Here is a 19,536-nt window from a genome sequence, read left to right as displayed (position 1 = left end):
CTCTCCCTGGCCCTCAGCAAAAAGAGGAGACTGGACTCTGAGTGCAGGTCAGTATCACTGGTTACCAGGGGCGGGGTGGGGGGGGGGGGACAGGAGTGGGGATGTCTGTGGGTGGGCAAGACTCCAAGACCATCCCCCAGAGGCAGGAGGCCTGCCACATCAGGCCCTGGACACTGCCAATGTGCCAGCTGTGCCCACGGAGGCCAGAAATCCCACCATTGGAGCCTCTAACATTTGGGTTTGAAACAGCCCTCACTCAAAATGCCAAGGAGGCTGAAGGGTGGCTAGGGGACAACACGGGCAGCTCCATCACCTACCTTAGGGACCTTGCTGGCCCTCAGGGCCTCGGTTCGCTTTGTACAATGGGCAGCCGGCTTCAGCTAGATGCCCGAGACACCCAGGTTTCCCCAGCATTTCCAGCTGCCCCTCCCCGTCCCGGGCACCAGTTCACTAGAACCTACCCCACCCTGTGTCCGCAGCTGTGGGAGCTCCTCACCCCTGCGCAAGAAGAAGAAGAGTGTGAAGAAGCACCGAAGAGACAGGTACCTTCCCTCCCCTGGGGCCTCCTCTCACTCCTGTCGGCCCAGGACCATGGCTGTGCAGATCTGTGTCCCCAGGCCACCCCAGACAAGCTCAAGAGAACCCTTTCGTGGCCCTACAGGTCTGATTCTGGGTCCCGGAAGAAGAGACGACACAGGTGAGTGATGCCCTGCTAAGGATGTGGACAGAGGCTAGTGCCACCCCGTGGGGACCAAGGCCCAAGGGAAGCAGTGATGGGAGGGGATTGGTGAGGGTCTTCCCTTGCTCCATCCTCCCTCCAGGACTCCTTCCGGGAGGCAGGCAGGGAAAGTTGGGGGTGGGGGGCGAGAAGGAAGGCCAATTGTTTGCAAAGCTTTCTGGTCCCATGAGTCAGCCTTGATGTCAGGAAGGGAGAAGCTCAAGACCCCACATTTGCAGGGAAAGGGCATCCATACAGAAGGAAAGCTCAGTGGGTGGGAGACAGGTGGGCGAGCTGTGGCTGTGGCTGGCAGTTGTGTCTGGAGGACAGGTGCCAGCCCCCAAAAAGACCTGACTGACAGGCCAAGGAGCTGGCCTCCAACCAGGCGGGGCTGGGAGCCAGCATGGGGCTCTGAGCAGGACAGAGATTGTTCAGGATGGATTAGGGGAGGGGAGGGAGGAGGTGAAAGTCAAGAGCCCTGGCAGAGGCTGGAGTGGGGAAAGTAGAGAACTCAGCATGGAGGGAAGGAAGATGTAAGGCCGTCCCAGCCCCAGGGTGGGCATGAGGGCCAGAGGACCTCCCAGCAGCCCTGAAGAGGGACAGAATCCCCAGTCTCATTCCTGCAGTGGGAATTCGCCGAGGGTCATTTGCCAGGTGGGGTAGGAGCCTAAATAAATAATCCTGAATCTCTAATTTCCCCAATTTCCCATCTTCCCTTCCTCTCTTCCCCACTTCTCAGGGGCCAGTATGGGCCCCTACTGCCCCCTAGTGGTCACCATCCATCTGCACAGATCCTCTGGCCAGCTCCCAGGAGTCCTGGGAAGGACCTAGAGACCACCTAGGGCTAGAGCAGCTCCAGGTGGGGAGACTGAAGCCCAAAGCAAGCAACATGGGTTCTAGAACTAAAATCTTTGGCCTCCTGGGCCTGCCCCCACCCACTCTGCTCCTGTGAGAAACACATCCCAGTTTTTTCTTAGCATCACTTCATATTTGGTCAGAAAGAGGCATCTGTTCAGGACTAGAAGCATCCAGCTGGAAATCTGGTGGCATCAGGGAGAGTGGGGCTAAGAGATCTACAGGGATCAGGGGTGCAGTGAGACCTTAGACACCTACTAGGAAACTTTTCAATCCTTTTGTCAAAGGTAGAAGGAGAACACTGTGGGGCCTGGCCCAGGGAGCTAGATGGGATGGGACTGTAGGGGGCAGGACTGGGTGGGATGGAAAGCTTTGGGAACAGCACTTGATGAGAATCCAGAGGACTCAAATGCAGGGAGATCATGCCCAAGGGAAAGCATTTCTTTCCTAAACCCCCGGGGAGCTAGCCCAGAGTTGGGCCACTCTCTGAGGGGGCAGAGAGGCAGGAAGCCTGGGCTCTGCCCTAGAGAGCCCCATCTGAGGGGACCTGGGAACAGGGGACACAAATTAGGTGTGGAAGGGCCACCCCCACCACCATGACTCATAGAGGGGCCTGTCCTGAGACCAATTCCAGAAGGAAAGGACAAGTCAACCTTCTGGGGTGGTGGACACATCGCTTATGGCACCCCCAGGAGGAGCAAGACTCCGGCCCAGATGGGCAGTGATCCTGGGAGAAGGAAGGAAGGAGGCTTGGCTGTGTGAAAAGGAACCAAAGCAGTGAGGTGGGATGAGCGAGTCCACACCAGCTGGGGTAGGGGTGGGGGGCTCAGATCCCAGACAGGAACAAATCTCAGCTCCCTCAGCTCCCTACCTAGGCACACCCCCTGCTGGGCTCAGGCCGAGCTGTCCCCTCAGCCTCTGCTTTCTGCAGATCTCGAAGCCCCAAGAGCAAAAGGAAAGAGAAGAACAAAGAGAGGAAGAGGTGAGAACCTGTCACCATTCTCTAGCTCCTCCGCCTCCCTCCACTCTTCCCCCACTCCGGCAAACCTGGCCTTCTAGAAGCACGGAACTGGGCCCTTGGAGATAGTTCGTTTGGTACCCATTGCCCAGATGGAAAAATTCCGACCCAGAGAGGAAGCCAAGAGCCCCTGTGTGTCAGTGGCAGAGCCAGAACTGGAAGGGGGGCCTCTTGCCTCCCAGTCCTGGGTTCTTTCAAACTCTGTCTTTGTTACTCCCCGCGTCCCTCACCCCCTAGTCACAAGAACACCAGCTGAGGAGCCGGTGAGGTCTTGGGGGTCCGGGCTGTCTAGAGAAAAGGGTGCTTTCTCCTAATTCCCACAAATGACCCCCATGGACTAGAGAGGCTATTTCTGTAGGGTACTATAGGGGGCGGGGTCCCCCGTGGGGCAGTCAGGCGGAACTTAGGTACTGGCTGGTTTCTCTCCCAGGCCACACGCGGAGTCCCCAGGTCGGAGGCCCCGTCGCCACAGCAGCGGCAGCTCCCAGAGCCCCTCCCTCTCCTCCCACTACAGCGATTCCAGATCACCCAGCAGGTAGGTCCTGGGCCCCTTCGAAACGCTCCAGAGGACGTTCAGCTCGGTTCAGCTCTGCTGGGGGGTGGGGAGTTGCAGATCGAACCCTCCCAAGGGCTGGGGAAGAGACTGGTGGGCAGAAGAGCAGTTGGTGGGTGGAAGTCTACCAGGAGGGTGCAGGTGCCCACCCCCCTGCAAATGGGCGAGGAAGAGCTTCCGGCCGCGGCTCTTGGAAGTCGAGGCAATAGGTGGACCAGGGCCTTGCTCTCTAAATGCAAGTGAGAGGCAGGGGAAGGGGCAGCGGTTCCGCTCGCAGAGGGGGCGGTCCCACGCCGGCTGCCCGCCACGTCCCCTCCCCACGCCCCACCCCCCAGGCTGAGCCCCAAGCACCGAGATGACGGGCGGAAGACGGGCAGCCAGCGGTCCAGCGGGAGCCGGTCGCCTTCCCCGTCCGGCGGCAGCGGGTGGGGGTCGCCCCAGCAGAACGGCGGCAACAGACAGCGGAGCGGAGCGCACGGGGGCCGCCCCGGCTCGGCGCACAGCCCGCCAGATGTACGTACGCTTCGCTTTGCGGAGGGTTCCCGCGCCGTGCGGGCTGCGCCGCGCTGGGTGGGGTGTCACCGCCGGGCGGGGCGCGGTGAGTGTGTAAATGGGGGAGGGAGGCGCCGCTTCCCCCTCCCGGCTCGGGAGCGGCCTGGAATGCTTGGTTGTTGCGCCCACCTGGCCCTAGTGTCAGGGCGAGGGGGGCCTGCAGGCTTGGGCCACCCTTGAGCTTGGCAAACTGATGGCCAGAGGGGGTTGACCACTGGGACTCCCAGCCAGTTGGGTAGAGAGCTGAGGAGAATCCGGGGTCTCCTGCCTCCCTCTCTCCAGGCATACTGGGGTGGGAGGGGCATGGACAATGCTAGGGGTCGCAGTCAGGAACCGGATTCAGAGACGGGGTCTCCCCTGGGCACCACTTAGGCCCTGAGCCTCCCTCTCCCTCTCCAAGCGCCCTCCCTCCCTCAACCCTTTCACTGGCCCCTCCCTCTCCCTCGAAGCCCTCCCCTTTCTCTGTCCCCAAGCGGCCACCGAGCTGCATTTCTGAAGTCCCTTTTCCAAGGAGAGTGTGTCCTTTCCCCCAGGGACTGGCTGCCCACGTGTGGACAGATGTCTCAAACCTGCAGGCGCCCTTGTTCCCCGTGTTCCAACCTTCCTAAAGCACCTGCCAGTGTCCCCATTGCTCCCTCAGAGACTCCACACCAACACCTCCCAAAAACTGTTCCCACCCATCCTCCAAGAGGGGCCAGGACTCCATGAGACCCACAAGCAGCTGTGGCGATGGCAGGGGCTGGCAGAACAGACAGGCTTCTCGGCCTTTCCCAGGTGGAGGGGCTAGGCTGGGCTGGGAAGGGGGCGTTCTACCAAGCCCCAGGGGAGCCCCACATCCCCTTGTATCCGTTGATCTCAGGGAGACGGGGCTGCAGTACTGGCAGGGGCACTGGGTGGGCAGGGGGACTTGGGGTGGACAGGCCTGCAGGTGCCCCCACCCCAGACCCTAAGGCTGCCTCCCAGCAGGGAGGGTGGGGGCTGCCCCTCCCCAGACCTCCGGTCTCAGCAGCAAATATGTCCGTGTTGGTCAGTTTCATTTTGATTTTTGGCTGTTTCCTTCACTCCCTTTATTTTCTCAAACACCCTCACCGCCAAGGCCTTAGTGAGGAAAGCCAAAGGCCGCAGACAAAAGGCTCTTGGCGTCAAGGTTAATTTTTGTTTAAGGACGTTACCTGTTTCGGGACTGCCCCACTTGGACAGGGTGCCAGGCTCCTGAGCTCCCAAGGGCCTGGCTGGGCCACATAGGGAGGATCACACCAGTGTCCCTGGATCTGTCCTGGGGGTGGAAGAGGACACACAAAGGTAGCTGAAGGCAGCCAGGACAGAGACAGTGGACAAACTCAGAAGAGAGTGTGCCTGTCCCCCCACCACCATGGGCACAGAGCCCCCAAACACCTTCTCAGGGGAGCTTCTCATCCTCCTGGAAAGGCACAGAACGAAGCCAGGGCCAAAAGGAAGCTCCATCCCATTTCTGGTCCCCTCCCCTCCCTGAGCAGTAGACCACCAAGAGCCCTGGACACGTACAGACAAAATAGCCACAGCAATGAAGTAGACCCCAGGACAGAGCAACCAGGGAAGAGGGTGTAGCCTCCAGCCTTGGGGAGGGTGCCCTGTCGGCCGCACCCAAATCTTGACTGCCTCCCAGAATGGGATTCCATTTTGACATTGCTCCGGGAGCCTCCTGGGAGACGGCACTCTGTTACCCCTTTCACAAAGCATGTTCCCCAAATCCTCTCCCTTCCCTCGGGCCCTGCGAGATCTGGGACCTCAGGACATCCAGGCCTCTCACCTGCACCCTTCCAGGGAGGTGAGATGGGGGCGGGGGGGGGTGTGTGTGTGTGGAGACTTTGCCAGTCACCAAAAATGTCTTTGGGGACAAGTACTGGGGGGTGGGGGTATTCTTGGACGCTACCTTAAAAAAAAAAAAAAAAAAAAAAAGAGAGAGAACAAACGGAAAAAAAGAAAAGCTCACCATTTTTAACCCCGTCTATGTTTTTGCTTGTTTTTTTAGCCTCCCATTTGAACCGTGGTAATATTGTGATTCCATTTTCCTGTTCAGTTGGCAAGGGAAGAGGGTGGGGAAGTTTATGTAACTTTTTCCTGTTTTGTTTTTGTTTGTATTTTCTTTCTTTTTTTTTTTTCCTTTGGTAATGTACAGAAATGCAAACTATCTCTCTGGTTGTTTTTTTCTTTTTTTCTATCTTCTATGTTGCTCTAGAATTTTGCTTTTGTGCGTGTTACTGTGGGAGCCTCTCCTCCTAATGCAGAGATGGGTCCTGAATCTCAAGTGAACACTGACCATATACATATGTCTTTACACTTATCCTTTTTCCCTTTGTAACCAGAATTTAAAAGGGAAGATAACTCTTAAAAAATGACTCCCATGCCAGCAGCCCCTGCGAAATCTGCAGCGGCAGCCAATCAACTCCTCAACCCCAGGGCATGTGCTGGAAATGCCTCAGCTTTTAAATGAACAGAAGTGGCCCCCCGGCCAGGCCATTCTTCCGTGTCCCTGTCTCTAAGGAACGTTGGAGGGAAGCTGGGAGACAGGAGGAAGAGAGATATTTCCCAGGTCACCGGAGGAACCTCCAGGGGCAGTGAGCACCCTATGGCTCCCCAGTTCCTTCTAGTATAAGATGGCTGGGGGAGACAGGGACAGGCTGCACAAGGCCTTCAGTGCCAGGCCCCAGATCCTAGAGGAGGGAGCTGTCCACACCTGTAGCCCAGGTGAGGGCTTCAGAGCCGGACATTCCCAGGCAAGACAAAAATCCTCATCTTGAGACAAAGGCCAGCTGGGTGCTGGCTCCCACCACAGCTCTCTTGTCCCGTCCCAGGCCAGGATTAAACCCCCAAAGGGATTTCTGGGTTCTGCTATTTACTGCCAGGAGCTCAGAGAGGTCAAGTGACCGGCTCAAGGTCACACAGCTTTTTAGAGGTAGATCCAAAAGGAGACTCCAGCCCCCTCACCTCGAGACCACCAGCCAGTGGAGAGAGTAGCCAGTGGAAAAGCACACTCTGGGAGCCCTGAGTAAGGGGAGGAGGGCTTGGAGGTGGGTGCTGGTTGTCTCAGCTCCTGCCTTCCCCCTGGGGACCCCTTGAGATGTCCACGGCACACTCCCAGCTCTCAATTCCCAGGCACTGGGGCCCACCCACACAGAGACCAGGGAATAGGTGGGCCCAGCATTAAGCAAACCCAATTCTATAAAACTGTCACCTCAGTGACTCAGAAACCCTAAGCCCTCACAGTTCACACACGTATGGGGACAGAAATAGTGAGGCAGAGAGGGAAGGGGGCTGCTCATGGTCACGTGATTTGGCGATGGAGAAGTAAGATGCTGAGCCCAAGTGCCAGAAAAGGTGTGAGGTGTTTAAGGACTTAGGAGGAGGGCCCCCTGCCTTGGCTCCACCTGTCCCTGGCATTGGAAGTGTCAAGGGAAGCCTCTCCATTTGGTGAGGGTGACAGAGAAGGTTCCTGAGCCAGGCCCCCAGGCTCTCTCTGGCCTCCGCCTCTGGCTCAAATTTCATCACGAAATGGGCAGCCTAGGGTGACCCAAGAAGAGGTGTCCGTGGGACTGCCTCACCTGCTCCACCCCGGCGCCCCCCTCCTGCCCCCAGAAAAGAGCAGTAACCACAGCTGGGAGGGGGGGGGCAGTCAGAATAGGAAGCGGCATCTTGGCATTTCTCCCAGGCCGAAGCCAGAAGGCAGGAGGGATGGGTTTTGCTAAAATGACGCCTAAGCAGAGGGGGAAAGCAGTTGACCTGAGGCAGGTTCAGGCCTCCAAACTGAATCTGTGGTTGCCTTCCCTTTTAAATGCACTGATCCCTTCACCCCATCTGTCCACTCTGCCTCATTGTAATAGCTTCTCTCTCTTTGTTCTGTCTGGGCCCGCCTCTCTCTATTTCCCTGCCTGTCTGTTTCCTTCTGCCTTTGTTTCCCTCTCTCTCTGCATCTCTCTGTCTCTGTCTCTCTCTCCATCTCTCCCCCCACATGGGCCTCTCTCCCCCTGCTGCCAGCCCCTCCTGAGCCCACCCTCTGGTTCTGCTTCCATCCGCTGCTTCCTGCATGCCCTCTGGAGGTTTTCTGTTGTTTAAAGAGTTAAGGAAAGCTTGGCTATTGGAGCCTGCGGGTTTAAACACAAAAAGAAAAAAACAAACAAAAAAAGCAGACCAAAATGGCTGGGCAGGAGCCCCCTCCCACCCCTGGGACTAGACCGAAAGCCACCCTGGCTGCACATGCAGGTGCCAGTTCCCAAGGGGGAGCACAGCTTAGAGTCACCGTCTTCCCCCCCCCCCCCCACCTTCTGCATTCCCAATGCGGAGATCTTCTTTTCTTTTTTATTATTGCATTCCTGTCCCTGACCACTGAGAAGGTAGGTATCCCGGCCCCGCTGTGCGCCCCGCCCCGCTCGCTCCCATCTCCAGATAAGCCCCCTGCCACTCTGCTTGGTTTGAATGTGGTTTTCTTTCTCTCTCTTTCTCTCTCGATCTCGCTCTGGTTGGTTTTCTCTCCTTCCCTTTTCTTTCTTTGTTTTAGTGACTCCTCATTTGTAACTTGCATTTTTTTCTCCAAATGAGCTACGTACGAAAGCTGTGTTTCCTGGTTTGTCGTTTGGTTTTCTTGACTTTCCCCGACAACTTTTCTGGTTCATTTTCCCCCTCCTTTCCACCTTCCCTGCTCCTTCTTCTTCCTCTCCGACCCCACCTCCACCCCCACCCCTCCAAGCCCCGTCCCCCCACTCCCTCTCTTTCTCATTTTGTTGTCCGAATGCATTTCTGTGTGGTTAGCATTTCCAAGTTTGTGTTCTCCTCCTGAACTGTATGCTGCGGTTGAGCCAATTTGATTTCTGTTGTCTGGAGTAGCTGCTAAGCCCCCCACCCCTCACCCCTGCCAGCCCCCGGGGCCCATTTTGGCACTAAGCAGTGGTGGAGGAGCGTGTGCTGGCCTCTTGGCCTCCAGATCCTGGAAGAAGTTCTGGCTGAGGCCAAACCTGACGAAAGAGCCCTGCCCCACCCTCCAGGGCCTGCTGGGCTCCCAAGGGTCCTGCCCTGGTGGCAGCTGGAGCTTTCAGGCAGGACCTACAGACTCTGGGGCAGCAGCTGGCACCAGGGCTGAACCTCACAGCTCCATCTTTTGGGTGTAATGGTCGTTGAACTTCAGGGGCCCAGTGAGCTGGCACTGGACTCAGAGGGCCTACTTAGTAAAGTTTCAGTGGGGCAATGTGGGGGACGAAGGGGACTCTCAGCTCACCCTCCCCCCTGCCTGGACCACTACTCAGCTCAGACAGGGTCTCCCTCTGCTCCCAGCATCGTTCCATCTTCTGAATTTGAGTTTAATGTGCAGAATGATTCGGAAAGGACAGTCAGTGACAGCCGGGGTTCCCCGAGGTGTTGGAGCGGAACCGAGCTTAGGTCCTGAGACTTGCGACTCCCAGGCCAGTGCCCAATCCAGCCACGTTGGGGGTAGGTCCTCGGACCCCACCGCCCACCCCAGCTCTTTAAACTGTTTCCTGTCCCACCTGGGAGTAGCTGCAGAAGTTTGACATCCCAGCCCTCGTGAGGCATCAGCGGACCTCCGTCCTCAGCTCTGGAAAGAGAAAGTCCGGCTCTTCACCCTCCTCGCCGCCCCCCCTGCCCCCCCCTCCCCTATGTTGACCCCAGGGGCAGGTTGTGAGGAGCTCACCCACTCAGAATATTGCTCGGCTGTGAGTGGTGTTGGGAGGGCAGACAGGAAGTTGTTCAGGGAGAGAAATCACTCTGGGTCCCACAGGTAGACTGTCCCAGCCTGATGGGAGGAGTAGAGGACCTGATGTGACCAGGGACCCAGAAACGGGATCGCCACATGCTGAGCTAGAGGGGGTAGTTAGCTGAGCCCTGGGGGGAGAGGGGGTGGAGCATCTCAGATGCTCACTGTTCTGGTCCTTAAGAATCCCGGGATGGGGCTGGCACATCATCTTTTGCCTTACTCTTTTCCATTGCCTTTTCCCTCCAAACATTTCTTATGTAAGCTAAAGAGAAGGTATCAGAGAGCAGGTGGTACGAAGGAGCAGAGGGGCTCCTGGAAGCCTGGAAGCCGGGCTCAGAGACAGGCGAGGTCCTCTGTGTTCACGGACTCATTCACTCACACACACACTCAGCCAGCATCCGCTGAGCCCTCCTCGGTGCCAGGTCCCGTGCTAGGTGTCCGTGCCTGGGTTTGAGGGAACTGGTTTGCGGCCCCCACCTATCAGGCTGGGGCACTGACAAAGGTCACTGAGAACAATTAGAGGGGAAAAGCCGAGCCAACAGGTGGGGAACTCTGCTCACCACAGTAGGCCTCACAGCCCTGCACAGTCCATACTGAGAGAAGGCCCAAGGGTCTGTGGGATCACAGAGGAATGCACCTGTTTCAGGGTGAGGGTCAGGGAAGGCTTCCTGGAGGAGGTGGTCTTGATCGAGCACAGGGCCCATAGGCATTAGCCAGGCTGTGAGGGGGTGGTGAGGGCAAGGAAGGGGAAGAGGGAACAGGAGTCACAAAGAGCAGGCTTCTGGAGGAGATGTTTGGAGGTCCCTGGCCACAACAGTCCCGTCTGGCTATGAAATCCCATGGTGTCTGGACTGATTTCTCCCTCAGTTCCTGGGAAAAATGAGACCCGGCCAAGCTGAGGAGGGGGCTCTCACTCTGGCGGGACCATGGCGACCCTTTCTCCAGGGAGGTATGGGGGGATAAGAATGTGAGATTGGCCCAAGGAGTCTTCCCCCAGGGAAGGCGCTGTCTGCCACCCTGCCCAGCAGCGCCTTCGTCCCGTCCTCTGCCATCCTGGCACGTGGCCATGCCCAGACCTTCCTGCGCTGCTCTGACCCCGTTCATCCGTGAGGGGACTGTGAGTCACTTGTGCTCTGTGCTCTGAAAAGAACCTTTCGACTCCTATACAGGCACCTCCCCCAGCAAAGACCCCAGTTATCCCCACTTTATCGATGGGGAAACTGAGGCCCCCAGAGTTAGATCACAGCAAACTCGTATCAGGGCTGATTCCAGGTGTGCCACTTTTCCACTTACCATCATCTTAAGCTATGGCATTTGGCTTGGAGGAGGGGAGAGGGAGGAGGACTTGACTTCAAGGCACGCCAGGCAGGAAGCTTCCAGATAAGCACAGGGGGTCTGGCACAGAGGTTTGGGCCTCAGTGGTTGCGGACAGCAACGTGATGCAGGTGGGCGTCCACCCAACCCAGACCCTTTTTGCTCCTAACAGTCCCACCACACGCCCAGCCCAACAGTGGGAAGTAGAGAGGACCCCCCCCCCCCCCAGTGTCTGTGGGAAGGAACACTGGGGCCTTCAGTCTCCTTCCCCCACTGCTGGCCTGTCTCCTGGAGTCAGAGAAGCTGGCTCAGATCCAGAGTCTAAGCTGGAGCCAGGGTTCACAGCCAGGTCTTGACCCCCATGTTTACTATTCTGCCTGCTTGCCTGGCTGCACGCCCCCCCCCCCATCAGAATAGCAAGCAAAGGCTTCTTTAGGGTGGGGTCCAGCGTTTCCTGGGTTTGGGTACTATGCCTTGGCCACCAGGGCCCCCACTCCCCTGCCTGGGATCTGTTCACTTTCCACTCTCAGACAACCCAGGAGATAGGAAAGAACTTGGAAATGTGAAGATTCTGGCGATTTTTCTCATTTGCCTCCTCTGGGGGCTTGGGAGCTGTAGGCGCTGGCCACCCGCTGGGGTGCAGGGGATATGTGTTAGGAGAGCCAAGTGTCTCCTGGTAATGTCTCTTGACTTTGGAGCTGCCGTCTCAGAGGGGCCATGGCTCCTAGCCCAGGAAGAGAGGTGAGCTGGTCATCAGGAGAGCTGGGGTGCTCAGATATCCACCCTGCCCACCTATGCCTGCCTGAGCCCCCAAGGGAGAGACGCCAGGCTCTCCCAGGAGGCCTTTATGGCCCATTTGACTCTGGGCAGCTGCTCTCACCTGCTATGGCTAGTGTTCATTGGCTGCTTCAGCCACCAATCAGAGCTGGCTGTGCCTTTCCTCCCACGGGACCGACTTCTTGGCTCTGCCTCCAAGCCCTGGCTGGATCCAGGCTTGCAGGGAAGGGCCTGGGCACCACCCCGCCTCCTGCAGGAAGCATAGGCCATGCCAAGGAAACCACGCTCCTTTCAGTCTCTGGCAGCAAGGTGCCCTGAGGGGTGGTAGGTAGCTGGTTTTGTTCTCCCATCCCAGGAGCCTGCCAAAAAAGCTTGGCCCAGACCCTGCCCCTCTTTTAGTACTACCTGGTTTGGCCCCGACCCTTGTAATGATTCCTTCTTCAGCAACGGCATTGAGGCCCTACTAAATGCCAAGCTCTGCGATAAAAACTGAGGTTACGGAGCTGAATCCAACCAAAAATTTCTGCCCTGGAGGTGCTTCGAAGTCAAGTTGGTGCTGGTGGTTGGGGGTGGGGTAGACAGGTGGAACCAACTGTTACCAGATAGACAGAAAGCTGGAAACCCGAGGACAAGAGGAGGGGTCTGTTCTGTGAGGGGAGGAGGATGGAGAGGGTGGTCAGGGGTACACAGAGAATCCTGGAGTATTTGCTCTGGTAGGGACATCAGGAAGCAGAGCCCAACCCTCTCGTTTTGGGGATGGGGAAACTGAGGCCCAGAGTGGGGAAGTGACTTAGCCAGGGTCACTCAGGAAGAGGCAGGCTCTCAGACCCCTGGTTGCCAGCTAGGGCCCTTTCGATGGTACCAGGCTCCCTTTCTGGTTTTCTGTACCCCAACCCTTGTGTCCTAACTGCACTTTTGGAAGAACATTGGACATCTCTATCCAGCAGTCACCCAAGAGGTGCCTGCTCAGGCCCGAGGAGCCGGGCGCGGCCAGTCCTTCCTCCAGAGGCGGTGTGGCCTCCTCTCGGCCTAGAATGGGGTGGTTGCGTTTTTTTTTTCTCTCTCTCTCTATCTCTCTTGCATTTTTGTGAATCTAATGATGAACTTACGCTACCACACTTTTCCCTTCTCTTACACACCTTACCTACTAAAGGAGGAAGTGCCACTTTATTGGTAAGTGGACGTTAACCAAGAGGGACTTAAAAAAAAATCAGAACTTTAAAAAAAAAAAAAAGGAAAGGAAAAGAAAAGAGAGAAACAGAAAGACAGTCGGGTGTTACTGACAGTTCCACAGGTCTCTGCAGGGCCGGAAAACAAAGAAAGAAAAATGTTAACAGAAAAAATGTCAGTTCCCCAGGAGTTCAGACATTGTTTTTGATTTTGGTATCTAATGACATTTGTGGATTTTGTTTTTTATTTCTGTTTTTCCTCCCTTTCTTCGGTTCAGTTTTGAGTTCAGTTGTCCCGCCCCGCCCCCACCCCCATCTGTGTGCCGTGTGCCCCTTCCATCCCCTCACCCACCCCCCACGCGCTGGGGGGGGCCTGGCCTGGGGGGCTGGCCCCGGCCCGGCCTCCCGGTGCCCGCCCTCTCTCTACTCTCTGCCGGGATCGTCCGTCCCATCGGGGGGCAATGCCAGCCCCCGTGCCCGTCCTGGAGCCCCCTCCGTTTCAGCCCCCCTCCCCCCACCGCTCCGTCCCTCTTGTGTTTTGCATGCCGAGAACCTTGCATGAGCTGCACTGTTGAGGCCAGAAGGTGGACACTCAGGAGAGGCAGAGGCAGGGCAGGCGCGGGGAACCGTGTGTGCGATGCTCCGGGACTGGCAGCCCCCGGCCTGGGCCCGGTGAAAGCCCCCTCTCCTTCTCTCCCCCCCCCCCACCCGCCCGCTGTCTCACCCTCGACCTCGCTCCTTCTCTTGGCCTGTCCTCTCTCTGTCTCTCCTCTGCTCCCCCCCCCCCCCTCCCGTCTCCGCCTTTTCTCTCTGCTTCTCTAACTTCCCCTGCTCCTTCGCCTCCTTCTCCTCCGCCTCTCTCTCTGCTCTGGACTCTCTCGACCTCCTCGGTTTCCTCTGTCTCTGCGGGCATCTCTTCCGCCCCGTCTCTGTCTGCTCCCCCGTCCCCTCCACCCCCCTCCGTGCCCTCTCTGCCTCTCTCCCCGTCAGAAGCCCAGCTCGCCCTCGCCCAGGGCCCGCGACCAGGCGGAGGCCGGCGCAGCCACGCCGCCCGCGCGGGGCAAGGAGAGCCCGAGCCCGCGCTCGGCTCCGTCGTCGCAGGGCAGAGGAGGCCGCGCGGCGGGCGGGACGGCCAGGCGGCGGCGGCGGCGGCGACGGCGGCGGCGGCGCTCCCGGTCCTCGGCGTCCGCGCCCCGCCGCAGGGGCCGCCGGCGCGCCCGGCCCGCGCCGCCCCGGGGTTCGTCGCGCTCGCTCAGCAGGGCCCGCTCCAGCAGCGACTCCGGCGGCGGCGGCGCCCCCGGCCCCGGGCCCGAGCCCGGCTCCGAGCGAGGCCACGGCGCGCACGGGAAACGGTGAGCGGCTCCCCTCCCCGCCCCGAGCGCTGCCCCGCCCCCGCGGAACACCTGCCCCCACCGGTCCCGTCCATCCACGCGGAACACCCTTCCCCGCGCTCTCGCCCCTCCCTCCCCACAGAACAGCTTCCCCTCTCCACCGACCCCTCTCCCCCACCCCTCGGAACAGCCCCCCCCCACCCCCACCGGCCCCTCTGACCACTCTCCCTGCTCCCAAAGACCCCTTACCCCCCACCCACCGACTGTTCTCCCCACGCTGACCGCTCTCCCTCCTTCTCATTAAGCTCCCCCTTCTGTGATCACTCCCCCCACCCACGGTGCAAACTCCCTTCCACTCTGCAATTCTCCTTCCCCACTCACTGAGGTCCCCCCTCACTGATCGCTCTCTCCTCACACACGGAGCCCTCCCTTCCCCACACTGATCACTCTCCTACCCAACAGAGTCCCCCCCACCCCCGCCCCGCTCCACACCCAGGATTCTCCTCCCATCAGGGAGCTCTCTCTCCTCCCTCACTTGCCCGCCCCCACCGATCACTCACCCTCCACACCAGGGAACACACTCTTCCACACTGATTTCACTCCCCACGCCCCTATCCCAGCCCTTTCCCTGCTCAGGAAACCTTCCCCCGCGCCACCAACTCACGCATCACCTCTTCCCGCTCACTAACCCTTCTCTCCTGCATAGAACTCCTCCCCCTACTGAATCCCTTTCCCTCCCCTGAGCCCACTTTGTCCCTAGCTGAGCCCCCTCCCTGTCACCCGCACCCTCTTCCACACCCGCCCCCCCCCCCCCCCGCCCCAGCCCACTTTCCCTAGCTAAGCCCCTGTCGCCGTGCCTCTGCAGGACCAAGGAGCGGCCCCCGCGCGCTCGGCCGGCCAGCACCTCCCCGTCCCCGGGCGCGCACGGCAGGCACGGCGGCCCGGAGGGGAAGAGCTCGTCGCGCAGCCCGGGCCCCCACCCGCGCTCGTGGAGCTCCAGCCGCTCGCCCTCCAAGTCCCGCTCGCGCTCCGCGGAGAAGAGGACCCGCAGCCCCAGCCGCTCGCCGTCGCCCAAGAAAAACCTGGGCCGGTAAGTGCGGGCCCGGGGGTCCCCGCCGGGCGCTGGGGTGGCGGCGGGGCCGGGGCCGGGGCTGGCCGGGCCGCGTCGCTCACCTCGGCCGGGCCCGCAGGGACAAGGACGGCGAAGGCCGCGCGAGGCACGCCGAGGCCGAGGCCGCCCGCGCCCGGCGCCGCTCCCGCAGCTACTCGCCCATCCGCAAGCGGCGCCGGGACTCGCCCAGCTTCATGGAGCCGCGGCGCATCACCAGGTACGGAGGGGCCCCGGCCGGCCCGCTGGGGACCTCCAGGGGAACGGACTGAACCCGGTGCGGGAGGAGAGGTGTCGTTCTGGTGGGGGCGGGGGGGGGGGGGGGGAGGAAGAGGCCCCTGGAGGAGGAGAGGGGCCAGAACTGGAGGTGCTGGGGAGGTGGGACTCAGAGGCAGGGGTCTGAAGGCCCACGGAGGGGAGGGGGCTGTGCGCTCGGGTCTGGGTAGGCAGCAGCAGGCATGGAGTTCAGCTCCGGAAGATTCCAGCCATCCCTCCTGGAGCCCCTCCCTCTCTCCTTCCTCCCCACATCCATCTCCTGGCAATGATGTCTCCTTTTCTCCTTCATCTCAAGGTCCAGCCTGCCGAGTGGCCTGTGGCCGGCCTGGGGGCCGAGGGGACCCCCTCCCCACAGGCTGCAGGGGAGATGCCCATGTGAGCTGATCTGGCTCTGTTCAGCTGTCATCTGTCTGCCTCTCCTTTTCTCACTAACCTCACTGCTCACCTCCCAGCCCCCTGGGGAATTTGGAGGAGGGGGCACCAGCGGCCTACCCTCTGGGGCAGCTGTGGGAGGTCCCATCCCTTCCACTGCCCCTCTCAGTCCTATGGGGCTGTGCAGAGGGTGTGGCTGATGTGACAGAAGCCCCATCAGAAAGCTTCTTTGGCCCAGACCGGTGGGCGTGGGCCTGGGCCTCCGGGTGAGATTATGGTCTGTGTTCGTGGAAATCACTCTGCTAGCCCTAGACCCCTGACATGGGGTAGAGGGCTACAGGCAAAATTCTGAACCCAGCTCTGAGACTTTGCTGGGCAGCCTTGGGAGATCAGTGTGCCTCTCTGGGGCTCGGTTCTCATGTCTGAACAATAAGCAGGGCTCCCTGAGCATCTTTTCAGCTCTAACATGGACTGATTCTCTAACCAGCCCTTCCAAGTCCTTGGTGATCCAGATCGCCATACGCAGAGGGTCCTAAGACAGCTGGAGCCCTGCACCTTCCACCTGGCACCCACCTCGGCCCCTCTCCCGGGCTGCCTCCTCCTCCATCCACTAACGTACACCTGTTTTCTTCCTCAGAATTAACCCCACGCCATGGGGCACTGTTGCCCCCTTAACCACTCTCCTTTCTTTTCTCTGGGTCACAGCTTCCTGGCTTCAAACTAACTCCGGGCCGGCGGGAGGTAGCTGAGTGAGGAGAAGGGGCCGGTGGGACTGGGCTGGGCCATGGGCATGGGCAGCGATGGCCGGGGGGGTCTCCTCCTTGTTCCCTTGAAGTGACCTGAAAAACCAAATCCTTCGATTCTGTGAGGAAGAGAGAAGCAGGGCTGGGCTATATCCACAACCGTTCCCATGCACAGAAACCACTACTTAGCTTGGTTGACGCGAGTTGTCTATATTTAAAAGTTTCATTTATTCAACAAATTGTTGAGCGCCTACTCCGGTCAAGCAGAGACTGGGTCCCCTTTCCCTAAAGACAAGTGAGCAAAAAACAAAAGGTCCAACATGAAATTGGCAAGTGACCACTGACTGCCTGATCCTTTTGGGGTAGAGGGCACTCCAAGGCCAGAGCTCAGGGGAAACTGAGGCAGGAAAGCCCTGGCCACTGCTGGGGAAGCCCTGGCCTGAGTGAGGGGCCAAGCTAGAGCCTGGGGCAGAGCTCAGGGACCCGAATGGCCTGTAATCAGCTTTTCCCTCCTGGCAGTGCCCGAAAGCGTCCCATCCCCTACTACCGGCCCAGCCCCTCGTCCTCCTCCAGCTGCCTGAGCAGCGACTACTCAAGCCGGAGCCCCAGCCGCAGCCCCAGTCCCGGTCACAGCCACGGAAGCTACAGCAGCCGCAGCCGCGGGACCCGCAGCCGCACGCGCAGCCCCTCCCGGACCCCCAGTCCCAGCTACCACAGCCGGAGCAGCTCAGAGAGTGGGGGCTTCTGAGCCCGGACAGACCCAGCTTGGTGCCCCCTGGCATAGGGAGAGGCGAGGGGTCAGGCCCCAGGACCCGTGAGGGGGCCTGCACCCCACTGCTACAAGGGGGTCCCCGGGCCAGGGAAGACCTTGAGTGTGGGCGTCCTGCAGACAAGGAGGAGCTGGGTTCTGCTGCTTCTAGAGGGTCCCCACCCCCACCTCCTGCCTGCCCACCGTGTCCAGGGAACAAAGAGCCGTTGCGAACACAGGGATCGCCCTGTCCCCCTTCCTGCTTGATGCCAGCTCACCAGGCTGGGGACAGCTCGGTGGACCCAGGGACACCTCGGAAGGTGCCAGACCTGGAAGCCTCCCGCACCCACTCCACAGGGCCCTCGGCTCCTTTCTATCAACGCGCAGACGAGGAGGTGGGATGGCAGGCAGGATCTAAGTTAGACAGAAGGAAGAACGACCTAACCCTTGGTGCATCACCATCCAAGCTGGGGAGCGGCTTCCTTCTGAGCTGGCTGCAGGATCCTGGCTGATGGCTGGAGGCTGGCCCCACAGCCTCCCCTGGCCCAGGAGGACCCAGACTGGGTGGGCCCCTAAGCCCCAGCCTGAGGAGCCGGGGAGCTTACTCTTGGTCCCACCTCTCCCTTCCAGGCCAGGCTCTCCCCTTCGGCCCTCACCCCATGCCCCGGGCCAAGGCCGCAGCAGCAGCCAGGCCTTCTGCATGACAAGAGATGGGAAGTATAGACTATGCTGCATCCGAGCCTGACATCAAAAGGGGTTCAGGTCAGAAGGTGAAGAGAGAAGAGGTAGATGGAAGAGAGCCTGTGAGGAGTGGGAGAAGGCAACGCAGTCCGATGACCGAACAAGCCCTGGTGTCCCAGTGTGCCCTGTGTCTGGGACATGGGCCAGATGGCAGCACAGGGTCGCAGGTATAGGATAACAGGCACTTCGGGGCCTGCCCGAGGGAGCGCTTCCTTCTCGGGATTTGGTGGGGAGGTAGTCAGTGGAGGCTACCCAGAGAGGGGTGCTACAGCAAAGGGTAAGATCTAGATGCAGGGCCTCGGCCTGGGACCTCGAGTGGCACCCCCCCCCCCCCCCAGCCCTCTTCTGCTGCTCCCAGCCCACTCCTCCTGGGGCCCTCAGGGATCTCACAAAGTCTTCCTTGGCCCAACAGGGCATCTGCCCTGGGCTCCCACAGCGGGGGAGGGGTCTGGGGTCTGGTCCGGGTTCCCCCTCTCTCTATTTTCCCCTCCCTCTTTCTCCGCGGTGCGGATAAAAATTGGACTCTAATAAACACTCGGTGCCCGGATGGCAGGTGGTGAGACTAGGTCTCTGTGGATTTGGGCACCTGGGGAGTGTGGGGAGGGCATAAGGTCCTGGGGTCCTTCCCTCCAAGAAAGGAGAGGGTCGCGGACTCCACCCCAGAGAGGAGATCTGGCGGGAAGGAACCAGAACCCAGGGTGTCCATCTCCCTGCCTGAGTGCTGGAGCGGAGCGTGCAGCTCGGTGGGGAGGAAAACGGGGACCCAAGAAGACTTTCCTTTCAGCCTGGAGACCCCGTGGGCTTTGAACACCCCCACCTCCCTCAAGCCCCACACCCCACCTAGCTTCCCCTCCCATCATTGTCCTTGACTCCAACACACCCCATCCAGCTGACCCACCTCCTCGGGCCCTCCATGCATGCCCTCTCCACCTCCAAACGTTCAGGTGAGCTCCTGGTTCAGGACCTAGCTCAGCTGCCTCCTACTCCGAGGAGCCTTCCTGATCTCCAGCTGCAATGCCCACTCTCACCTCTGGGTCCCTCCAGCTCTTTGGGGTCTGTACCTGCCTTTAGGTCCCTAAGCTCTTGTTCAGCTTATCTGTTGGCATGCCTATCTTTCCCTAAATCTCTGAGTTTCTGGAGCCAGGCCATGCCTTCTTGGCCTCTGCATCTCCCAAATAAGCACCTTTGAGATGTCTGTCAACTGAGTAAACAAGTGAATCAGGGAGCCAGGGAGCGAGCGGTTCCAGAAACCTTGGGGGAGGGCATGAACCAAAGGCAAGGTGCGGTGGTGGCAGATAGACACTAGAGGGCGACAGAGAGAAAAGGAAAATTGCCTGTTGGTGGCTGGCCAGTAGTGACACAAAACTGGCCTGAATGGAGCGGGAGCCCTGGGGGATGGTCTAGGTCAGCCTGGAAACCCCAAGCTTCTGTCCTCAGCACCCACCCCGGCTACTTGGGGAAACAGCGTCCAATCCCCGGGGAAGGAGGGGGAGAGGACAAAGCCCCTGCCCACCCACA

At 59.8% G+C, this 19,536-nt stretch overlaps 1 protein-coding gene across 4 annotated transcripts in view; it reads left to right on the top strand.

Moving 5' to 3' along the window:
- SRRM3 (serine/arginine repetitive matrix 3) overlaps positions 1–18,578 on the top strand; it is a 56,501-nt gene extending 37,923 nt beyond the window's left edge. The window contains exons 6-15 of one of the 4 annotated variants that reach the window (XM_086691842.1): positions 18–47; positions 480–542; positions 662–697; positions 2,505–2,555; positions 3,022–3,126; positions 3,480–3,657; positions 13,690–14,051; positions 14,896–15,120; positions 15,221–15,358; positions 17,049–17,442. In XM_086691842.1, the coding sequence (XP_086547968.1) occupies positions 18–47; positions 480–542; positions 662–697; positions 2,505–2,555; positions 3,022–3,126; positions 3,480–3,657; positions 13,690–14,051; positions 14,896–15,120; positions 15,221–15,358; positions 17,049–17,277 (1,417 nt within the window). In that variant the 3' untranslated portion in view covers positions 17,278–17,442. Of the gene's footprint in view, positions 1–17; positions 48–479; positions 543–661; positions 698–2,504; positions 2,556–3,018; positions 3,127–3,479; positions 3,658–12,683; positions 12,704–12,977; positions 13,637–13,689; positions 14,052–14,895; positions 15,121–15,220; positions 15,359–15,709; positions 15,790–17,048 lie in introns of those variants that run through there. The other 3 variants (XM_086691846.1, XM_086691843.1, XM_086691844.1) reach the window with 3 other exon arrangements.
- Positions 18,579–19,536: the final 958 nt, after the last annotated feature.

Source organism: Puma concolor, chromosome E3, assembly GCF_028749965.1.
Source record: "Puma concolor isolate L17-30 chromosome E3, mPumCon1.1.hap2, whole genome shotgun sequence".
Lineage (NCBI taxonomy): Eukaryota > Metazoa > Chordata > Mammalia > Carnivora > Felidae > Puma > Puma concolor.
This window is presented reverse-complemented; position numbering and strand designations above follow the sequence as displayed.